Source organism: Lissotriton helveticus, chromosome 5_1 (genome assembly GCF_964261635.1).
Source record: "Lissotriton helveticus chromosome 5_1, aLisHel1.1, whole genome shotgun sequence".
Classification (NCBI taxonomy): domain Eukaryota; kingdom Metazoa; phylum Chordata; class Amphibia; order Caudata; family Salamandridae; genus Lissotriton; species Lissotriton helveticus.
Window position 1 is genome coordinate 752,202,441 of NC_136065.1, and position 21,581 is coordinate 752,224,021.

Here is a 21,581-nt window from a genome sequence, read left to right on the forward strand (position 1 = left end):
TTGCTTTTATTATAGTGCCTTTTATTCGTATACATCAGTGTACCTGAGCAACTGCGGAGACATGTAATGACTGTCTTGTGTTATGATTATGACATTTCTTTACGTATGTGTACTTACTAAAAGAATAGCTAAAAATGCAATAAAAGATATTCAAACAAAAAAAATAGGGTTACGGAGTTGCTGTCAGTACCAGCTAAGAAACAGACAGAAGTGGGCCCTAAATGGTTAGATCAGCAGTGTTCGAAAACAGCAAGAAGTTTGAGGGCAGCCCTAGCCTCTAGCCCCAGGGTGCAAACAGACGTAATTGTATGTCGCAGGGACTATAAAACAGCATTAGCTAAGCGTAAGGAGGCCTTAAGGGATGAGGCATGGAATGAGTTATTGGATCCTGAAACTCTTAAGAATAGTTCAAAGTTTTGGGGCACAATAAAAAAAACATTCCTTGTCCAAGACACAGGAGGTGACCTTGAATGTTACATCCTACATCCTACAGGAGGATTGGGAGGCCCATTTTGCGCAGTTGCATGCTTGCACCTATGAAGAGAATGAAAGACGGATACCTGACTCTAATGTTAACAAAATTCAATTTGGGAGGGGTGAAATATTGGAAGGAATTCTAGGCTTAACAGCCGGTAAAGCTCCTGGTCCCGATGGGATCCCCCCCAGACCTATTTAAGTCTGACCCTACTTTCTGGTCACCAATCTTGGAAACTGTATTTAAAGCCACGGTTCAATGCGGATGCCCACAGTCTTGGGGGATTTCTACTATAGTACCCGTTTTCAAAAAAGGGGATAAAAGCAGTCCGCACTGCTATAGACCCATTTCACTCATAGATTCGATGGTGAAAGTAGTGGGAAGGGTTCTCCTGTAAAGGCTCACCTTATGGGAAGAGGACAATAATATTATGTCTGGCTCACAGTATGGGTTTTGCAGGGGACGATCTACGACGACCCAATGCCTTAATCTCTCTCTCGATTTGGCACACAAGGGGACCTGTCCTCAGCTTTTGACTGTGTGAACAGGAAGAAGCTTTGGCAGTCCATGAGGGCAAAGGGGGTTAACGGTGGTATTGTAGATTTTTTAGAAGATCTGCATAGATATACTAGAACAAATGTTAGGTTTTCTCAAGATTTGAGCGTGACGAAGGATTTTAATATTAATAGAGGAGTCCGACAAGGATGTATTCTGGCTCCTTTTTTGTTTAATTTTTATATTAATGACTTAGATAGCGTTTTACAGGAGGTGGAGGCCGACTGTCCCAGAGCCGGGTGCCGGGGTATCCCGGTCCTACTATATGCAGACGATGCGGTCCTCATATCTAGGACTGAAAGAGGCCTTCAAGCTCTTTTAACTGCTTTTAAGTCCTTCATGACAGACAGGGATTTAACAATAAATAACTCTAAGTCATATATTTTGCAGGTAGGCCAGTCACCAAAAAGGAATTTCCAATTTAAAGTGGGAGGCGCAAAAATTCCCATCACCAGCACGTTCTCGTATCTTGGAGTCCTTTTTGATAGCAAACTGAATTGGGGCCCTCATGTCTTGAAAAAGAAAGGGGACGTTGCTAGGGTGAATGCAGCAATATTTAATTTTGCATCCAAATTGGGAAAAAAGCCTATTGGTGCAATGTGGCAACTATATAATGCTAAATCCGTGGCCACTGCAACATTTGGTAGCGAAATTTGGAGGTACATTTCGGGAGAGCGATTACAGATTGTGGAGAACATTTTTCTGAAACGTTTATTATGTCTCCCTCAGGGTTCATCTAACCTAGCTGCCCATGAAGAGCTGGGGGTGCAGTATGTCAGTGATACTTTCTCCTTGCGTCCACTGTCCTGCTGGTTAAAATTGTGGTTAAACCCTGATATCCCCCTTACGCATATGATTTTAAAAGACTGTCTGTCTATGGATACTCATCTGCTGTACCTTGGCTGAAATATCTCAGGAAAGGCTTTTTAAGCCTAGGGCGGGGTGAGCTATTTGAAACCCCTGAATGTATCACTACGGGCGATGAGGAGGCATTAAAAACGGCCTTCCTCGCGGAAAGGAAACTGACAAGGGAGGCTAAAGAGGTTCAGAAACCGAGTGTCAGGACATATGTTATGTTAAAAACAACTCCATACACTGAGCCTTATTTATTGAGTTCATTGTCCTCATATGAAAACAATTTACTAACAAGATTTCGGCTGAATCAATTTTACCATCTGCTTGTTAGGCCACAAAACTCTGTTTTTAGTAAAGAAACTGCTGGCTGCGACGGAAAGTCTCCGCAGGATATGCTGCATTTTATTTTTTTATGTACATGGTATGAATTTCCCCGTAAACGCTATCTGGTGCCGTTTTTAAAGAAACTTAATTTTTATCAGATCAGACCAGCCATAATGTATTTACAACTATTAAATAGTGATAGTATTCTTTTTGTATTAGAGTTTTTTAAATCAGTTGTAAAATACAGAAAATGTTTGGATTTATAATGATTTTTCCCCAACCCTCCTTGTAGATATATTTAACATACCTCAACAAAGAATGCACTGATATACATTGCTGCTAATCTAGTACTGTTGTATCTTAATGATGGTTTTCTTAATAATGAATTTTATCCCGTTGTATCTGTATGTACTTTCATGGTTTGAAAAACAAAACCGAAATAAAGTTTTTATTGATTGATTGATAATACCTTAGCTGGGGAGTGTCAGCCAGTGGGCAGGCTTTATAGAAGTCAGCATAATATTGGACAAACACTTTTACAAGCTCCCTGGCTGTAGTGTAGGAGATACCATTCTCTACCAATATGGTATGCACCCATCTTGCCTCTGCTTCCTCCCTGCTCAGCCAAACGTTTCCTCGCCGGCTTAATACTGACGATGTTACGTGAAAAGAATCAAGGGTTTTGCCTCCTGGTGGGCTTAAGCTTGTTATTCTGTTTTGAGTATCACAATAGTGCACAACACAATAGGTTCGGCATTGTCCCAGGTTGCCCATCTATCTCCACCAGATTTGCATAATATTTGATTATTGTTTAGTTGTTGCTCATATTGTTTTGCTCACCACTATTAAACCGTTCTTTGCTGCCCATATAAGTGAGAAACACAAAAGGTTCCATTTTGACCGTTAGGACAAAACATATTTTAACTAATGTATACTTCACCTCCCCTCTTTTGAGATTCCACTACAACTTTAAGGAGATTAAAAGGGTTCACAGTAATGCATGTACACATAAATTAGAGCAAAAAAACTCTTATGCCTTACCTAGTTTGGAAGCTAACCCTAGAAGCCATTTTACATCCTCTGTATAGGGGGGACTCCGAGAGAAATTATTTGGGTGGTCGTTGTGGGCTCTCCGACCGAGCATCTCCAAGGCCAGCATTCCTGTGGGTTAGAGTAATCCATTTCAGTGTTAACTACTCAACATACCGTTTTCTTTTTATTTCACAGTTCCAGAGTAAATGCGCTGATATTCTAATAGACAGGCTCTTGAACTATAATACACAAATTTAGTGTGACATATTTTAATTAATACATTTCTAAAGTAGTACTCACTGCAGAAGCTTTTAAATGAACTTTTCACAAAACCGGTTAATACACTAAGCAAGCAATGAGATGCAAACTATTGCAGATGGGGGTGGCTAGTTAGACGCTTAACCAAATAAAGTGAAGAAACCGGTTTGTTTTACAAGACACACTATTGCCAAGTTCAACACAGAAACATACTACGGGGACCAGCGTTTACAACGCAACTTTTACCACGCAGTACCTTTACCACGCAACTTTTACAACGCAAGTCGTTACAACGACTTGCACTGGGGGGCGCTGTAGGATAGGGAATAGTTTAATTTACTATCCAACACCTTCCCTACTATCCACGGGGACTGGAGTTGGAATAGTAAATTAAACTATTCACTATCCAGCGCCCCACAACGCAAGTCGTTGTAACGACTTGCGTTGTAAAACCTGCCTGGTAAAGGCATGCGTTGTAAAAGCATGCGTAGTAACGACATACATCCACATACTACATACCTTCTGCTGCTTCTAAAATGTATTCAGACAATAAAGTGCACATATTTCCTACGAGCAGAAGCACAGGTAAAAGGGCAAAACTAGAAGTCGTGTACATCTTGATAAAAAAAAGGCTGAGAAATGGCCAGTCGCTTCTCTGTAAATACGCTCTATGCTTCTCTTATCATTGAATTCTGGCATTTTATCAGAAACATTTTACCTGAGGAAGAATGGGTGTTTCCAGCTTGCTTTAAACACCTTCCGCAACAAAATAGGTTGTGCTTCTCAAACGTTCCCTATGATTGCCTTAATGATTTTGTTGCCGAACGTGAGCCAAAATAATGTGATGCATCACCCACAAAGGAATAAACAGCCCGAGTATTTACATAAAGAGTAATGTAGAAAAACCTGTTTATGTCCTTTAATAATTTATTTTACAGTCTCAAAATGTTCAAACTCTGCATCAGATGAAAGTCATTTATTGGTTGCTTTTAATGTATGCCTTTTTATAGATCAAGAAATTCTGCCACAACACAAACATACAACGTTAACTAAAATTAGATAACTAGTATATGGCCCAAAAGTCTACTAGACCTGTCTACAAAAGAAAACTGACAAGAAAGCTGCAGACGGATCAATGGATACTAATTACCGTCGGAAGGGAGATAAGAGCACAAAGAGAATAAAGCCACGGAGAACGCCAAGGCTCTGTCAAGGGAAGGTCAGTTTGGCGACAGTAGAATGTGTCCTCTTTGTTCGAAGACAACTCCTGATAATAACTTTTTTCACACCTGAATCCAGCGTAAACTTGAGAAAAAGGAGTAAAGTAAGAACCAGATAAGCGAAAAAAACATGTTTTCTACGGAAAAAAGCTACGGAAGTTAGGAAAAAAACTCTGCAAAATACACGCAAGAGTCAGGCGAATGGCAGGGACAGGAAAATAAAAGATAAACAGCTAGGAGATTTGTCAAGAGCAAGCAACCACTAAGTGTCAGGATGTGGCCTAGGAGGGTTAGGAAAGGCAGGTTCAGGTTCCCTGTGTGACGCTGAAGACATCATGTCATTTACCTAGAGGACAACAGAGCACGATCCCTGCTGTGCTCTGCGTTGGAAACCTAGGGGCCCTTTATTTTATTTTACGGAGTTTTATATAGTGCGAACTTGACCCGATCGGGTGCCATGGGAACATGAAGGGTCTCACGCGGTGGACGCAGTGTGTTAATGGACCGGTCTCCACATGACCACATTGGATTCTCTTAAAACTATCATGTTCAGAAGGAATCATAGTTTGCCCTCTCCCATATGGCTTCCACTGACATTTCCTGTTTCAGGGCACAGGCGAATACGGCAGTATGCAAGGGTTCCATTCATCTATGCCTGACAACTATGCGTGTTGAGGGGTTTATAACGCTTCACTATGCACCATTTCTGCTTTTCCCCCACTCCCTCCTTCCGCTCTCCAATGATTGTACTTGCATATTTCTTGGATTTTGTACCTCTTATCCACATTGACCAGTGCTGCTGTCCTGAACAAAGTTGGCAACATTACAGGAGACGTGAATACACTTCCTGAAGTAAATACAATTGTGCACTTAATGATGATACATCACCAATTGCTGCATCTGTAATTTACTATTTTATTAGCTTTCCTTCTCTGGGGGCCTGCATCTCATTACCCTAACTCCTCTTATTTTGCTGCCCTATTTCCCCAGATGCCCGTTATTGTTTATAGGCGTCCCGGATGTTTAGGATAACTGCCAAGTGCAGGGGATCAGGAGCAGTCCTATCTGCACTCTTGGTTCGCGAGTTAATAGACAGTTTTGCTAGGTTCTAATACAGGCATGGACAGACTGCTGATCACCTATATGTTCTTCACCAAGAAATCAATGGAGAATTAACATTATTTTGCTCTGAAAGGGCTTTATTGCTTGACCAGGAAAATCAATGTCAAAGTTGGTGTCTGACCCCTTTCGTTGGGCCACACGGCAGGCAGGGGCTACTGGGCCTCAACAGTAGAGGTTGATCTTGTTTGTCTCCTGTGCCCTGGGACCGGGTCCTACTTTGGCTTAGCAAACTGGGTCTTACACAACCTTGTGTTGCGAGTTTAAAAGGAGGGGTACAAAAGGGGGTGGTGATGGACGGAGCATCTGAACCAATCAAACACTCACACCCAGTCAACAGATCTGGGTTTAATCCATCACCGTTCTTTAGCCCACTCTGCCACCCCAGTTCAGACATGGCCATATGCAAATCAGTCTGACCCTGTGCCTCATGGGAACAGTCCAGCCCGAACTGCCAAGCCATGCCTTCCCTGACCGGAAACAAGCTTCCGAGGACCGGTTTCTGGCATTTCAGCCGTCCTCAGCCCGGCTTGCTTGAATCCAGTGGCAAAGTGAGCAAGGGACTCACGTCTGAACATACCCTGCCAACTTATGGCGAACAAAGTGGTACAAAAGGAGATGGTGATGGACGGAGCATCTGAAGCAATCAAACACTCACACCCAGTCAACAGATCTGGGTTTAATCCATCACCATTCTTTAGCCCACTCTGCCACCCCAGTTCAGACATGGACATATGCAAAGTTTAAAAGGAGTGGCAAATCACCCAGTAGGCTCTAGGTGCCACATAGGGGGTGGAAACAGTAGAAAAGGAGAAAAGAAAAGAAAATGAGAAAATGTGAGCTTTCAGACGTGTTCTGAACATCAGGTGAAAAGTGACAGATTTAAATTCAACAGGAAGGCTATTATTCCATGTTCAAAGGACAAGGACTGAGAAAGAACTGCTGCCAGCAAAACTACTGAATTGGGGTACACTAAGAAGATTTGCAGAGGAGGATCGTAGGGTGCATGAAGGCTTGTATTTGGTAAACCTGGATCTAAGAAATTATGGAGGAGATCCATATAAGCATTTATGTATGAGAAAACAGGTTTTATAAAGAAGTGTTTTATGAATAGTCAGCTAGGAAGCTGTATAGCATAAGGTTGGCCTAAGCATAGCGAGGTTTAGCTGTGACTAGCTTGATAGCTTTGTTTTGGATTATCTGAAGCCTAATGATCTATTTTTATGTGATCCCTAAATAAAGGAAATTACAGTTATCCAAGTGGGAATTGATATTTGAGGAGATGTTAACTGTTCCGGTGTTTTCGGGAAAGAGGAACATTTGGCCTCATTTTTCCCCAGAGTGCAGGATCAAGTAAATACAATTGATAGCGAGTGAAACAGCAAGTCGGCAAATCGGCGGCTCGGGGATAATTTGAACGACCGCAACTCTACCTGGGCTTTCTGTGAACTCATTCCCGAAAAGGCGCCGAGGATTTTGATGATTTTCAGGGATTTTCAAGGCACGTTTAAAAGTGGCGTTTTTCCTTTTTGTGCCGGCGCTGGGAGCAGCTGAGATGGGAGCAGCTGAGATATGAGCAGGAGCAGTTGAGGCTCGGGGTTGGAGGCTGTTGCGTGGGGGCTACGAGACAGTAGTAATAGAGGATTCGCTTGGGACCCAACAGGAGTGGCAGGAGAGGCAGCAAGGAGAAAGGAGTGAAGAATAAGAAATACGGCCTTTTCTCGAGGTGAGGAGGGGAGGATAAAGACCTTTATCTCGCAGCGGTTCTACCAGCCACAAGTTCCTTTGCCTACGAGGGTGAGTGGGAGCTAGCGGGACTCCCAGGACCAGGAGTCTCCGCCACCGGCAGCATCACCGCGCTCCTCCCCCAGCAGCCGCCTCATTACCGCTCGCGGCCCCCGCTTCGCGGGTGCCGCTTGCAACGGTTCTACCAGCTACAAGTTCCTTTGCCTACAGGGGTGAGTGGGAGCCAGCAGGACTCCCAGGACCAGGAGTCTCCGCCGCCGGCAGCATCACCGCGCTCCTCCCCCAGCTGCCGCCTCATTACCGCTCGCGGCCCCCGCTTCGCGGGAGTCGCTTGCAACGGTTCTACCAGCTACAAGTTCCTTTGCCTACAGGGGTGAGTGGGAGCCAGCGGGACTCCCATGACCAGGAGTCTCCGCCGCTGGCAGTATCACCGTGCTCCTCCCCTACTCTAACGAGCTATATCTCTGGAGACGCTCACCGCTACGCGGGACGCGCAAGGGCGAAGCCCGGTCCAAGGGCTGGCCTATTTGAGCCCGTTCGAGGCCGGAGAGGACCGGACTGGGCCCACTCTCTAACCCCTGGCCTTGGAGATGGACGCATAAGGTTGGTCGGTAAGTGAAGTACCTGACCTCTTTCATAGGGGGGTGTTAGAATTGGGGGTCTCTGGTTGGCGCAAGTATGCACTTGTGACAGGCAGGGACCCTCTCCTCTAAGTCAGGGCGAAGGATGACCCCTTAGAATTACCCTTGCTCACCCTCTAGGTGCGTGGCGTGAGCAGCCAAGGCTATTCTTCAGGCGTTATTGGGTTAAGCATTTGTAATAAAACACACAGTAAAATGTACCAATCCCCCCACAAATGGACACCAGGCAGGTATTATATATAAAAATACGTTCCTTTATGTAAAAATATATATATCAGATCAGACTTAACACAAGACCAATAATAACGTTTTTAAATTAGGCCACAGGATTGTAAATAGGCAAGCTTTTCTTTAGGTTCAAGTTCAAATGTGGATTTCCTTGTAAAATCACTTCTCTACAGTTCTTTCAATTTCAGTTGCTTCCAAAGCACCTTTCTGCACCAGTTGGGGGACCTTAGACTCGCCCTGGGCCTCCGGTGCGCTTCGCAGCGCTTCCCCCGCTCTCCTGGAGGAAATTGATCCGGACCCTACCGCGGCTCACGCACCGGGCGTGAGCACACCTACGCCGCGTACGGCTCCTTGCAGCAGCTCGGACGGCCCGGGGACAGGGCTGCATGCGAGCCGGGATTGACAGTGCGAGAAGTCTCCGAGGACGGGGAAATCACAAGTTGCGGGCCCCGAGCCCTATGTTGCTTTAGGAATGCGTCTTTACCTTTGGTGCTGGGGCCGAGTCGGCACGAGCAGCGCGACTCGGTCCGGTCAGTGTTTTGGGGTCTCGTCGTGAAGAGGAGGATCTTAGGGAGGCGGGGCGCAGCACGGGAGCCCTCAGTACAGGCAGTACCAAGCGGGGGCTCCCTTCACGGTGCGGCACGGCCTCTCGGGGGGGGGGGGGGGGACAGCTCAAGGCGGGGCGGCCGGGTGCACTCAGATGCACGGGCGGTCGTCCAGGCGACAGGCTGCTCGCGTCCCCGGAATTCCGGCGGGAGGGGCCGAAGTCGGACTCAAGCGCTCTTTCAGGCAGGCGGGGGTAGAGGAGCGGCCGGCCTTAGCCCTGGGGCAGAGAGCGACTCCGAACGGAGCGAGGCTCTCAAGGGCAAGAGGGCAGGCTGGCTCCCGGGTACCACGGCCCTAGGAGGGGGCGAGAGGGGGCAGACTTCACCTCCGGCGGGACAAAATACTCGGCCTCAGGCAGGAGACGAGCCAAAGCACAGGAGAACCCACTGGTCCTGGGGTTCAGTTCAGGGGGCAAGCTCAAATAAGCCCTTGGAGAATGTTTCAAAGCACAAGTCTGCAAAGTCTTTTCAAAAGTCTTCTCCTCTCCTTCCTCAGCAAGGCAAGCAGCAGGCCAGTCCTTCCAGCGTCTTCTTCTCCTTCTAGTCGGGCAGAGGTTCTTTGTGGGAAACAGAATTCTGCTTTACAAGGAGCAGGGCTCCTACTTTTATACAGAGTTTTCTTTGTCTTTTCAGGCCAGGGGGGGCCTTTGAATAACTTGATTCAGTCTCTGAGCACTTGTTGGGTGTACTTCTGGCTTCTGCTTTCAGTGTGAGGGGCAGGCATATCAGACGCTCCACAGGAGGTGGAGCCAGCATTGTGGGGACAGGGGCAGCCAGGAGTACCTTGATGACAGTGCTTCGCCCTTCCTGGGCCAGGTGCCGGCTGAGTCATCAGTCGCTCCCCAGGGGGCGGAGCCAGCATTGTGGTGGCAGAGCACAGCCTGATTAAGAGTACAGGGGCACTCCTACCTCCCACTAAGGTGTAATCCTTGCATTCACCACCTGTCATCCCCCAGCCCTGTCACTCACACATCCCAGACAGTCAGATACACATACTAGCAGAGGCGGGCTGAAATGAAAGGGTTAGGCAAGCAAAGGCTAACTTTCTAAAAGTAGCATTTGCAAACACAAGATATTAAAATACACTTTACTAAAAAGAGTTCAGGCATACTAAACTTTATTTTCTACCATGTTCCCTGAGCCTGCTGGGATTATAGAGTGTAATAATTCCAGCAGCTCATCTTGGCCTAAGAGAACAGGTAGCCTTACAATAGTGAAAAACTGATTTGGCAGTAATTCACTATTAGGACAAGCCACACACATCAGAGCATGTCCTACCTTACACTTACAATGCACCCTGCCCTTGGGCCTACCATAGTGGTGACTAATATGAAGTTAAGGGAAGGTTTAGAGGCTGGCAAGTGTATGCACTTGCCCAGCCAGCATGACAGTACCAGACTGCACGCAGGTTCTGCAATGGCAGACCCTAGACACATTTTAAAAGGCTGCTGTCTCCATTATGAACAATGACTTTTGGACTAAAGTGGGGGTTGTGTTTTCTGATCTTTTGACTCTCTCGTTGACAGACTAGCTGCAATTGAAGCCAATTTATTATCATTAACAAAAGCTTCTAATCAACCTCAGGGGGTCCCAGTGAATTATGCGAGGGCTGTTGACAAATACCCACTTGCCATTCCAACGTGCTCAAATACTGCAGGCCTGGCTGGGCCTAAAGCACGAGATTCCGTTGCTACAGGTTCGGCAGGGTTACCCATATCGGATCTTAAACTTGAAGGCCAGGGTAGTGTGGTATTGGGTACGGGAACAACAGGGCGTGTAGTTGTTGCTTCCAACGCTGGTCAGGGTCTAAATGCACGGCATAAACCCGTACCAAGCAATGTTACTACTACATTCACACAGTCACAACGCTCTGGTAATTCAAAGCCCACCCAAATTAATCTACCACCTGAATCTAGTCCCAACGTGGTGGTTCTAGCAGGGGTCCCTGTATTGAATAATGAGAGTGAGGAGTCACACATCTCTCTTAAGAACAAGGTCACAAACTGGCTCAATAAAAATAGGCCTTTGCCGCCAACTGTAACTAGTGAAATCCTACTTGTTCGTAGGGTCTCATGGGTGGGCAACAGGGTAAAGGATCTTAATGGGGACTGTGTATTAATTCATTTCAGAGACACACGAACAGTGTCTCACATTTGCCAATGGGGTCAGTTTCGCACGAACACAGCTATACAGTCGCTCCCCTTGTCATATTTTTACCCCCCGAAGCCAAAAGGAACTAGCCTGGGCTCTGAGCAACGTTGGAATCCGGCAAAGCGCCCAATGGTGGGTGGAAATAGGTTGGATAGGGACAGAGACTCCCCAGATCCAGCAGCTATAAGCTTATTTAACAGATTCAGCTGTCTGGATCAGGTGGATTTACGGTGGCCCACTCAGGGGGAGGTACTTGATATAAACATGGCTGATAAGGCTGTGGGTGGATGCAAAAGTAAGAAAAAGAACTAGTACCAGTGGGGCAAGGATGGTGGGCGGAACCAGGGAGACCACAATAATGCAATTTCCTTCTTTTGGTAACAGTAGGTGCCCCACTGGTAGCAGTAGTGACTTTTGTATTTTTGCATACAAGGCTATTAATTTACCACCGTCCCCAGTGCACCTATCGACCACGAGCAATATAAGAACAACGGTCCCACTCATGGAAAATGGTGAGAGTCCAGGCCAAACTCACTTAAAATATCGTGGAACTTGGCAGGGCTCCCAAGTAAATTGACTTGCCCTGACTGGGGTTCCTTTGTGGACGAAAGCGACGTTTGTCTCTTTTAGGAGACATGGGCACGCACTGAGCTACATCGGATAGTCTTTGCCACATTCTTCGTCCCGGCCGTCTGGGGAGGCAGAGGCCGTCCATCCGGGGGCCTCACTATTTGGGCGGGCACTCACCTTGGCTGCACAATCAAAGTTTTAAACACTCGCTCCAAAGATATCCAGTGTGTGGTCCTTACTTGGCCAAACGTGCTTAAAATTGCACTGATCAATGTATATTCTCGTCCCGTAAGTCCAACCAGCGAGTCTAGTACCATTGAGGACCTCTCCCTCTCTATTCCAACAATCTCGTCTGGCATTCGCCTGCTGGTTGGCGGTGACTTGAATTGCCATTACGAACCCCTTAAGGGTCTTAATGATGATGCCCTAATTGCAGAGGATGAACACTGGTCTATACCTGTGATCCAGGCTCCAATTCCCAAGGCATGGTCCCCGCTAACTATTCTAATTACGGCACTCACCCTAAACTATTCTTTACGGGCTTGCAATGACCGGGCTCCGTCTGACACTCCAGCCAAATGCTCTTACAATAAACCGGGACAAATGTCTCATCTGAATTATATAATGGTGGAGACAAGGCTATGGCCATTGGTTATCGATCTCAATGTTGTTATAAGAGCAGACAGCAACCATAATGCCCTTGTCTTAAAACTGGGTTTACCCTATAACTGTGGTAGCAATGTTGCATCCTCTGACGCCAATGACGACAATCTTACCGTCTCTAATGACAGGCGCAGAGTTAGCTGGCATAAACTAGTTGAACACCCGGAACAACTAGGGGAACTTTATAGTTCAATCCTTCCCCTGTTCAGCGAGATCGCGCTATTAACTAGCCAACCTCTATCCCATGACTATCTACCTAAGTTGGCGGAACTTAACAAGGGCATTCTCTTAAATTTGGCTGAGCTACTTAACCCTCGGGTGGCGGGGAAGACTAAAAGGGTTTCCCACTGCTCCTGGTATAACCCAGCTTGCAGGAAGGCGAAAAGAGAGCTTTTGCAGGCCATAAATGAAAACGATAGAATAAAAATCAAAACCAGGAGGGCGTATTATAAATGGCTGATTAATCACGCCAAGGAAGAATGGGACCATGAAAAATGGTCTAGTCTATCTTTGGCGCTTGAAGCAAGAGACTTTCGTAAATTTTGGACCATAATAAATAATGGCAGTGGTGAGCTGAAAGCATCAATAGAACCGAACATAGCCCCTGAAGCTTGGGAAGGTCATTTCCGGCCCTTATATTCTCCCGAGGGACTTATTGACCATACACCGGACCTAGTTGTCCAGGCCGTCTTAACATCACATCCTGAGGTGACCGAGTTCACGGTGCAAGAAGTATGTAATGCCATCTCCAAACTCGCCTCAGGTAAAGCCCCAGGCCTGGACAAACTCCCTGGGGATCTCTTTAAGCAGGAGCCGAGGATCTGGGGCCCCTATTTTCAGATCCTGTTTAATGCAGTTCTGAGAGGCATGAAGGTTCCCTGCACTTGGCTGGGAGCAGAGATAGTGCCCATATTTAAAAAGGGCTCTCCTCTGCTCCCATCCAACTACAGACCGATCAGCCTCATTGATGTCCCCCAGAAGATTTTTGCAAGACTCATCCTTGACCAGATACAGGACTGGATGGATGAGTTTGCAATTCTTAGTCCCTACCAGGCTGGGTTTAGGAAGAATACCTCCACTGTGGACCAAATTATCCGTTTACAACTCTTATATTGGAAAACAGTGAGTATAGAAGGTGGCAACCTCTACATGGTATTAGTCGACCTCCGCTCCGCCTTTGACCTTGTTCCCAGGGCCAAACTTTGGGCTGTTCTTCTTGAACTTGGCATGCCCACGCACCTTCTGTCTGCCTTGACGAGGTTACATAAGGCCAACTTTGGCCAAGTGAGATGTGGAAAAAATGGCTTACTCTCATCTAGATTTCCCGTTGACAGGGGGGTAAGGCAGGGCTGTGTCCTTGCACCGACCCTGTTTTACCTTTATGTCAACGGAGTAATCAAGCACCTCAATAGAGTCCCCCACAATGATGCCCCAAAGTTGGCCGGCAATAGGGTACCGGCAATTATGTTTGCCGACGATACCCTTTTGCGGTCTAAAACCCTCATGGGGGTACAGAGAATTTTGGACGGCTTTCAGGACTTTTGTACCCTTCGAGGCCTGGAGATCAATTCTTTAAAAACTAAATTTATGATCTTCGATCCTCAGAGAACTACCAGGGCAAACCCCAGTTGATGGCCAACATTTTTGGAAAGGGTCAACACGTTTGATTATCTCGGGGTCACAATAAATGAAACTTTTACGTGGGGCCCACACCAAATAAAGTCACAGTTAAAATTGGCCCAACTGTCGGGTGGCATCCTTAAGCTAACTAATAAATCAACAATCAAACCTTTGAGACCGCTTATTGAGTTCTACAAGGCTAAAGCTAGGGGTGCCATTATGTATGGCGGTGAACTGTGGTGTTACTCTGCCAGGCCTGAAATTATTACGACTCAAAATAAATTTCTAAGAGGACTAATAGCACTACCATCCAGCACACCACTGTTTCCACTAAGTCTTGACCTGGGCATCAGCCCAATCAATGAAGAACTAGCACTTAAACCCTTGAGATTCTGGGGCAGACTCTGGGTAACCCCGGAGCTGCTACAATATAGAGAAGAGCTCTAGGAGATTCTGTCCTTCCCTGGCTCCGGGAAATTTCCCTGGATTGCCTATATTAGGAAAGACTCTGGAAAGTTAGAACTTCCTGAGCTTTGGTTCGATCCAGGACGAGGGTGCAAAAAAGTTTCACGCACCCAGCTTACGAATGCATTCCGCGCAGATACTTATTGCTGCTCAATGTAATCCACAAATCGGCTCCATTACAGCCTCCTTCCTCTTGGTCAAATATCTCTATCTACTTGAGCAATACATAGATGACATCTATCCTCTTTTGGCAAAAATCTATATGTTCAGTGGAGGCATGGCGTTCTACCACTGCGAGCTGTCACCTGCAAGTGGTCACCCTCTGCCCCGACTAATTGTCCAGCTTGAAAACATGATACTGAAAATGAGCTGCATGTGTTGTTTTTTTGCCCAGGCTATCTCAAGGCCAGGAACCACTGGCTTGTTCCCTTATGCACAAACGTAGGCTCTCGAAGATGCATGCAGGCATTTAGAATACTAAAAACCGACACAACTGGACCTATAGTATTTGCCGTTTCAAAATTTCTGGCTGCTATGTGGTTTAAGCGCAGGCTTTTAATTGAACGAACCTAAGCCTGCACTTTTAGCTCGTGGCATACGGTCCTTTTTATATGTTTTTAAAACGGTCTCATGAAATTATTTATTGTTTTAGTAATCTTAACTGTGGCCAACAATTATGAAATTTGAATAGCAGCTTATGTTGCCAACTTCTGCTGAAATTGTTATTTATATAATGAACTCATATTGTCATCTATTTTTCTTTTTGTACTGTTTTTAGTAAATCACTGTTCTCTTTTATGGCACACCGCCGAAATAAAGATCTTTTTGACTTGAATTGATAAAATCTGAGAGTGCAATTTTAAATCTCAATCCAGTTTAATACTTTAAGATTGTACAAAGGACTGTCGCTGAAGACAAATACCAAGAGATGTCGGCCAACTGATCGATTGAAACAAGAATAATAATTTCCAACTAAAAGAATCTCAATTTTGTCCAGATTTTTCAGCAGCCAGTTCGAGTCAATCCAGTTATTTACAATGATAAAGCATTCAGAGAGATTGTTTTTAAGAAGGACCAAACAAAAGAAAAATAAGTTATAATATGCATATCAGTAGAGATAGTAATCATATTTTCTGATAGGCGAGGCCTTAACATAGACAATAAACAAATAGGGGATATAGAATCAAGCCTTGTTCTACTCCTGTTTCCATGGTTGATGAGAGGGAAAATACATTATTGAGCATGACCTATTGATCACCGTCTTTGAGCAAAGAAGTGGATCAGAAGGAAAAAGGCAACCCCCTAGAGAGAATTATTTTGCAGGTCAGAGAACAAGGGGGAAATAATCACAACAGCAAGAAAGAACCCTCTAGATCTAGATTTCTTTCATAGCTGGCTACACAAAGCTCAAAATTAGGGCATCAAAAAGGTATTATTCTCAACACCAAAATTAATAAATCATTATTACAAATTTTTATTTCATATTTTTCGTTTTTTTATCTTATTTATCAAATATTTCATACTAGAGACAAATATACAATACTTCTCAAAAGGCAAGTTAAATTTTTAAGGAAATATCACTTTATGCCGTGAAACAAGTATGATCCATAGGACACAAATAGTTGCAACATGGTTAAAATTGCAAAAGATAAAACAATTTCATTCTTCACATCCCCTCATACAAGCACACCTCTCACAAATCCACAACTACAACCCATACATACAATACAATCACACTCAACACACCAGAACACCACCACATGCACAGATGGAAAAACAGGGGTGATGAAATCTGTAGGAAGGTGGAAACCTGAGGATGGTTACCCCAGATTTTTTGCCTTGTGTTTAGCTGGTTTTCGACTTAGTTGGCCTGGGCTCCTGCTATTCAGGGTCCCAGGCTATCTGCTCTCTCTATAAAATGGACTCCATGTACCTTAGGTACATACCTAATTGGATATTGGGTCACCTCGTGAGCCCCTGTATAGTGTACTATAGGTACCCAGGGCATAGGTGCATCCAAGGCCTACCAGAGGCTGCAGAACATCTTTTGCCACCCCTGGCTGGCCATCCAAACTGACACAACTGGCTGATCACTCAGCTGGGGCAAGGTCGTGTAATCACCCCTTGCTTAGATACCTATGTCTAACCTTATATCTAGACACATATAAACCTATAAGTCACTCCTATGGCAGGCCTTAACAATCCTGGAGGCAGAGTGCTTGGTCTTATGTGAGATGGTGCTGTAGCATGAGATGAGCCTGTCTGCAGCTTTCCGAACCATGTCCTTATAGCTGTTCTAGGATATTGCCATACCATATACTCTTAAGTGCATTATGAACCTTGCGGTCAGATGCTAACTTTGGTTTGGCTTTATCAAAACATGTCCTTTAAGGTGTCATACACTTTGGAATACTACCCCCTCGCCAATTCTGGTGACGGGGGTAGCATTCCACCCTTTTAGAGGGAGAAGACATGTTACTTCCATTAATCCCGGTTAAAGTTAACCAGAGCCTCAGCATCACAAAATGGATGCTGCTGCCACAGACACAAGTCTGACCTCCTGCTGCTGGGAGTCCTTCTAGCAAGGGAGGCTTGGACAATAGGTTTCCTGTCACGGGGTGGTGCTAGCACCACCCCAGACAGGCTATAGTGTATTGGGGCAGGGAGGGCTGAATGAAAGGAGACACTGCCTGGGGCACACAAGGTGTCCCATGCATAGTACAGTTCAAACCGGTACTGGGGCACTCCAGCCCCAGCTCTGGCAATAAAAAGGACAAAGGGAAAGGGGTGTAACCACCCCCTTCCTGGGCCCCACCCATAGTAGGGACCTAGCAGGTAATCCAGCCCCTAAATTTGGTATATAGGTAGGAGCGGAGTCCCAAGACTTTAGATTTATCCTGACTGAAACTCTGATACGAAACTCTGGACCCTTCGACATCCTACTCGACGTAGAAGACTGAAGAATCTCCCTTGTGGTCAAGGAGTGAACACCCTGTGCAAGCAGGCATCATCAAGCATTCAACGGTTTGCTTTGTCGTTGCTCCCGCCGGAGCTCGAACACAGAGCCTGACAAGACCCGGACTTCCAGACATCCAACAGCCCGATCCACAGCCATAGCAAAGCTGAGACCCGTGGAGGCGACGTGAGACGTGGGACCGGCCATTTTGGAAAGCCAGCGAATTGCTTTCGGTGCAACTTCTGAGGCACCCTCGAAGTTGTGCATTGGGGATTGAGAAGCCCCAGCCCCGAGCACCAACTGCACCGAAGATCACCTCTCCACACTCACCGAGTGCTGCGTGGGGCCCTTTTGCATTTTTCTGCTCGACGCGTCTGTCCGGTCACTTGCCCGTTGGCTAGTGGCCTCTGTGACGACGAAACCCAAAATCTACACCGCTGGTCTGGTTGCTCCAGTCTGGCCCTTGCTTCCCTGCGAAGGCGAAGCCCCTCAGTACCTTGCTGGCCTGAGTAAGAAGCCATCTTCGATTCCTGTGTGGGTTGCATTTGCCAAGGCCTGTTGATTCCGAATCGAGAACCGACACCGCCAACAGCGAGAGCCTTCATGGGACAGTCCGTGCCCAGCTCCTGGTCGTCGTCGACACCTCCTGGTCCACGTGGCAGCGGAGACAAACTTCACGACAGCACCTGATTGCTTCCAGACATTGCCTGGTTCCTTCCTGGTTCCATCCTGGTCACTTGCTAGTGACCCAGACTCTGTCCCCTCTGCTTTCAGGTATTCTTCATCCTCGATCCGCCCTTGGATCCAACCGGACTCTTCTCTCCTGGTCGCCTGCAGCATCTTTTCTCCAAGGCTCCATAGAACTCCAAGACGAAACCCGACACACTTTGGCACCTATGCACCCGCTTCCTGTGGGTGAGGTAAAGCGAGTACTGCTGTGCTCCTGTGAAGAGTAACTCTCCTAGTGTCCTAGTTTCAAGTGGTTAGCTTCTAGTCCAGTCGGAAGACTCCTAAACCTTTAACTTTCTAACTTTACCCACCCATTGACTTCTATGTGTGCACGCGTGTGCATTTAGACACTGCACCCGCATCTCGTGGGCCTCCTGCTTCCCAACTACTGTTAGTGCAGTGTAGTCCCAGCGATTCCCAAGGCCCTAGGCCTTTCCATTATTCGTGACGTGGTTCTTATTTTAGTATATGGTTTAGCGGGCCACCAGGGCCTATCCATATTTGTGCAACTTTTGTATGTTATATTAAGTTACTTGTTATGTGCTTATGCTTCCGTGCTCATAAAGAGTTCAGGGGATTGGTTTAGAAATAAATACATATATATTTTGAATATATAACCTGTGTGGTGTCCTTTCATTTGGTATTAACTCCTTCCATGCTCATGACGGAGCCGCTCCGTCAGAGCATCGGTTGAGCTGTGCTCATGACGGAGCGGTTCCGTCATGGCCCGCTCGGCGCGCCTGCGCGACTCGAATTCCGTGCCTGCGCTGTACGTTCCATTGAGCGGGCGGGGCCATGACGGAACCGCTCCGTCATGAGCACAGCGCAACCGCGGCTCGTGACGGAGCGGCTCTGTCACGAGCATGCGAGCACCGCTCGGCCCCCCCGCCCCCTAGCGCTGCGGCGGAATTGCCGCCGCAGCGAAGGAGTTAAAAGGATTGCATATGGTAAAACAGCTGGCTTCACATGCCCTCTTGAGTTTAGCCTAAGACTGCTTTTTTCCATGCTACCCCTAGGATAGCTGGTCTATAAGGTTGACTTTGCAACCATCACCATAAGGGTTGTTTGGACTGGTGCAAGGTGCTCACTAGAATAGTGAACATCATATACCAGGACAACTTCTCACATTGGTGGGCAGCGGTTGGGATGTGAGCTTGCTGTAGTTTTACCAATTGTAATCTTTGATATATCATTTGAAAGATCGCATTAGGTACCATAGGTACATATAACAAGACTTAGAATACATAAGTTCTACTGAACTTAGTTGTTGTAGACCAAAGGGCCTAGCACACCCTGACTACAACTCTTAGAAAGGTTCTAGTAGGAAAACACATAGTGTAGGTAGGTGCACACACCACACCTCACTAGAATCATGTCTACCACAGGGGAGCCAAGTAGGATTCTTCCTGTGGGAGGTGACCCTCCCAGGGCACCCTCTAGATATGAAATGCTCAATTTCCAAGAGATGAGACACTTGTGTACCTCAAGGAGATTGAAACAAGGTTCCATCCCTACCATTTCCCACCTGATAGAAGTCCTAGAAAGGGCTGATGCTGAGAAGGCCTCTAGACAAGGTCCCTCAGTTCAGTCAGAAGAGGTCTTGCCATCTACAGATGATGCATCAGACCCCACTATCATAGGTGAGGATGGGGAGGAACCAGAGGAAGAATCTGAAGAAGAGATTTTCCAGGATAGCCAGGTCCAAGTAGGCCTACATGGGGCTGACAATGGGCTAGCCCCATACAGACCTATTAGTAGACTTAACCAGGGGTATGAGAGGAGGAGGTCCCACTCAGGTGATTCACACCACTCTAATGCCTCTAGGGGATCCAATACCCTTGCTCAGAGAAGGATGACCTCTCCTGAAAGGAGAGAACATCAGGCTAGGATGAGGGAAGCTAATCTGAGGATTGAGAGGCAAGAACTAGAAGTTGCCCTTGCCAAAAAGAAGCTTGCCCTAGCTAGAGAGCAGAAATTGGGTGGGTCACGACCCACTGGTGGAAGCAACATCCCTAAGGAGAAAGACAGGTCCTATGACAATAGACACCTGAGTAAGATTGTGCACCCCTACAAAGATGGGGATGACATCCCCAAATGGATAACTGCTTTGGAGAGGGCTTGCAAAGTACAGCAGGTACGCCAAAGTCAGTAGGCAGCAATTTTGTGGCTCTCCTTTTCAGAAAAAGGTAGAGATAAGCTCCTCACAGTTAGTTATGAGGATGCTAACAATTACACTGTCCTGAAGAGTGCTCTGATTGATGGGTTTGGCTTAACCACTGAACAGTACAGGTTGATGTTCAGGGATACCCAGAAGACACAGACTCAGGACTGGACTGATTTTGTAGATTGTGCTACTAAGGCTCTGGAGGGCTGGTTATTGAGAAGCAAAGTACAGGACTTTACAGGATTGTATAATTTGATTATGAGGGAGCAGATCCTTAGTAATTGTCAAAACCAGCTTCTACACCAGCACCTGGTGGACTCAGATCTGACCTCCCCACGAGAATTGGGTAAGAGGGCAGACAGATGGGTCAGAACCAGGATTAGGCCTAAAAATCAGGGTGGTGACCAGAAGAAAGATTCTACCAAGCCTCAAGAGAAAGGTGGGGATAAATCAAAAGACAAGTCCTCCACAGGGCCCCAAAACTCCACTGGTGGGGGAGGGTCCCAAAACACTTCCTCTAACCAAAAGAAACCTTATTGCCATGTCTGTAAACAGCCTGGCCACTGGAAAACTGACAGCAGTTGCCCCAGGGCCAGCAATAAGGAAAACATCCCCCCCAAGTAATACTCCCAGGCCTCCTGTTACTGTTAGTAGTAATCCCCCAGGTGGTGGGAGTGCCCCCAAGAATTTGGCTGGGTTTACTTTGGGAACTCAGGTGGACTCTGGCCTAACCAGGTCCCCTATCACAGCTACTCTTGTCTGTGAAGATGGCATGGTGTTTGCCAACTTCACTGCTTGTCCCAACAATTTGGGCAAGTACAGACAGGAGCCCCACATCAATGGCCAGAAAGTTGAAGCCTACAGAGACACAGGGGCTAGCATCACTATGGTGACTGACAGTCTAGTCCCCTCAGGACAACTTTTACCTGGGTTCACCTATCAGGTGACCAACATTGATGGAGTGCAGAAAGATCATCCCATGGCAGTAGTAAATCTCAGCTGGGGAGGTGTCACTGGCCCAAAGAGAGTGGCAGTGTCTACAAACTTGCCTGTAGATTGTCTACTGGGAAATGATCTGGAGATCTCAGCCTGGGCTGGGGTAGAACAAGAAACCTATTCCAAAATGGTAGGCCTTCCAGAAAAGGTTAGTGGGGCTGTGATGGCTACAGCCCCAGCTCAAGCAGAATTCCTTCCTAAAGAGGTTG

The 21,581-nt window shown here is 46.5% G+C and overlaps 1 protein-coding gene across 3 annotated transcripts in view; it reads right to left on the reverse strand.

Annotated features, from left to right (window-relative positions):
• Positions 1 to 21,581, reverse strand: part of ZSWIM8 (zinc finger SWIM-type containing 8) — a 2,353,271-nt gene that overhangs the window by 117,005 nt on the left and 2,214,685 nt on the right. For all 3 annotated transcript variants that reach the window (XM_078643224.1, XM_078643226.1, XM_078643225.1), the window contains one exon: positions 3,251 to 3,370. In XM_078643224.1, coding sequence (XP_078499350.1) covers positions 3,251 to 3,370 — 120 coding nt within the window. The remainder of the gene's footprint in view (positions 1 to 3,250; positions 3,371 to 21,581) is intronic.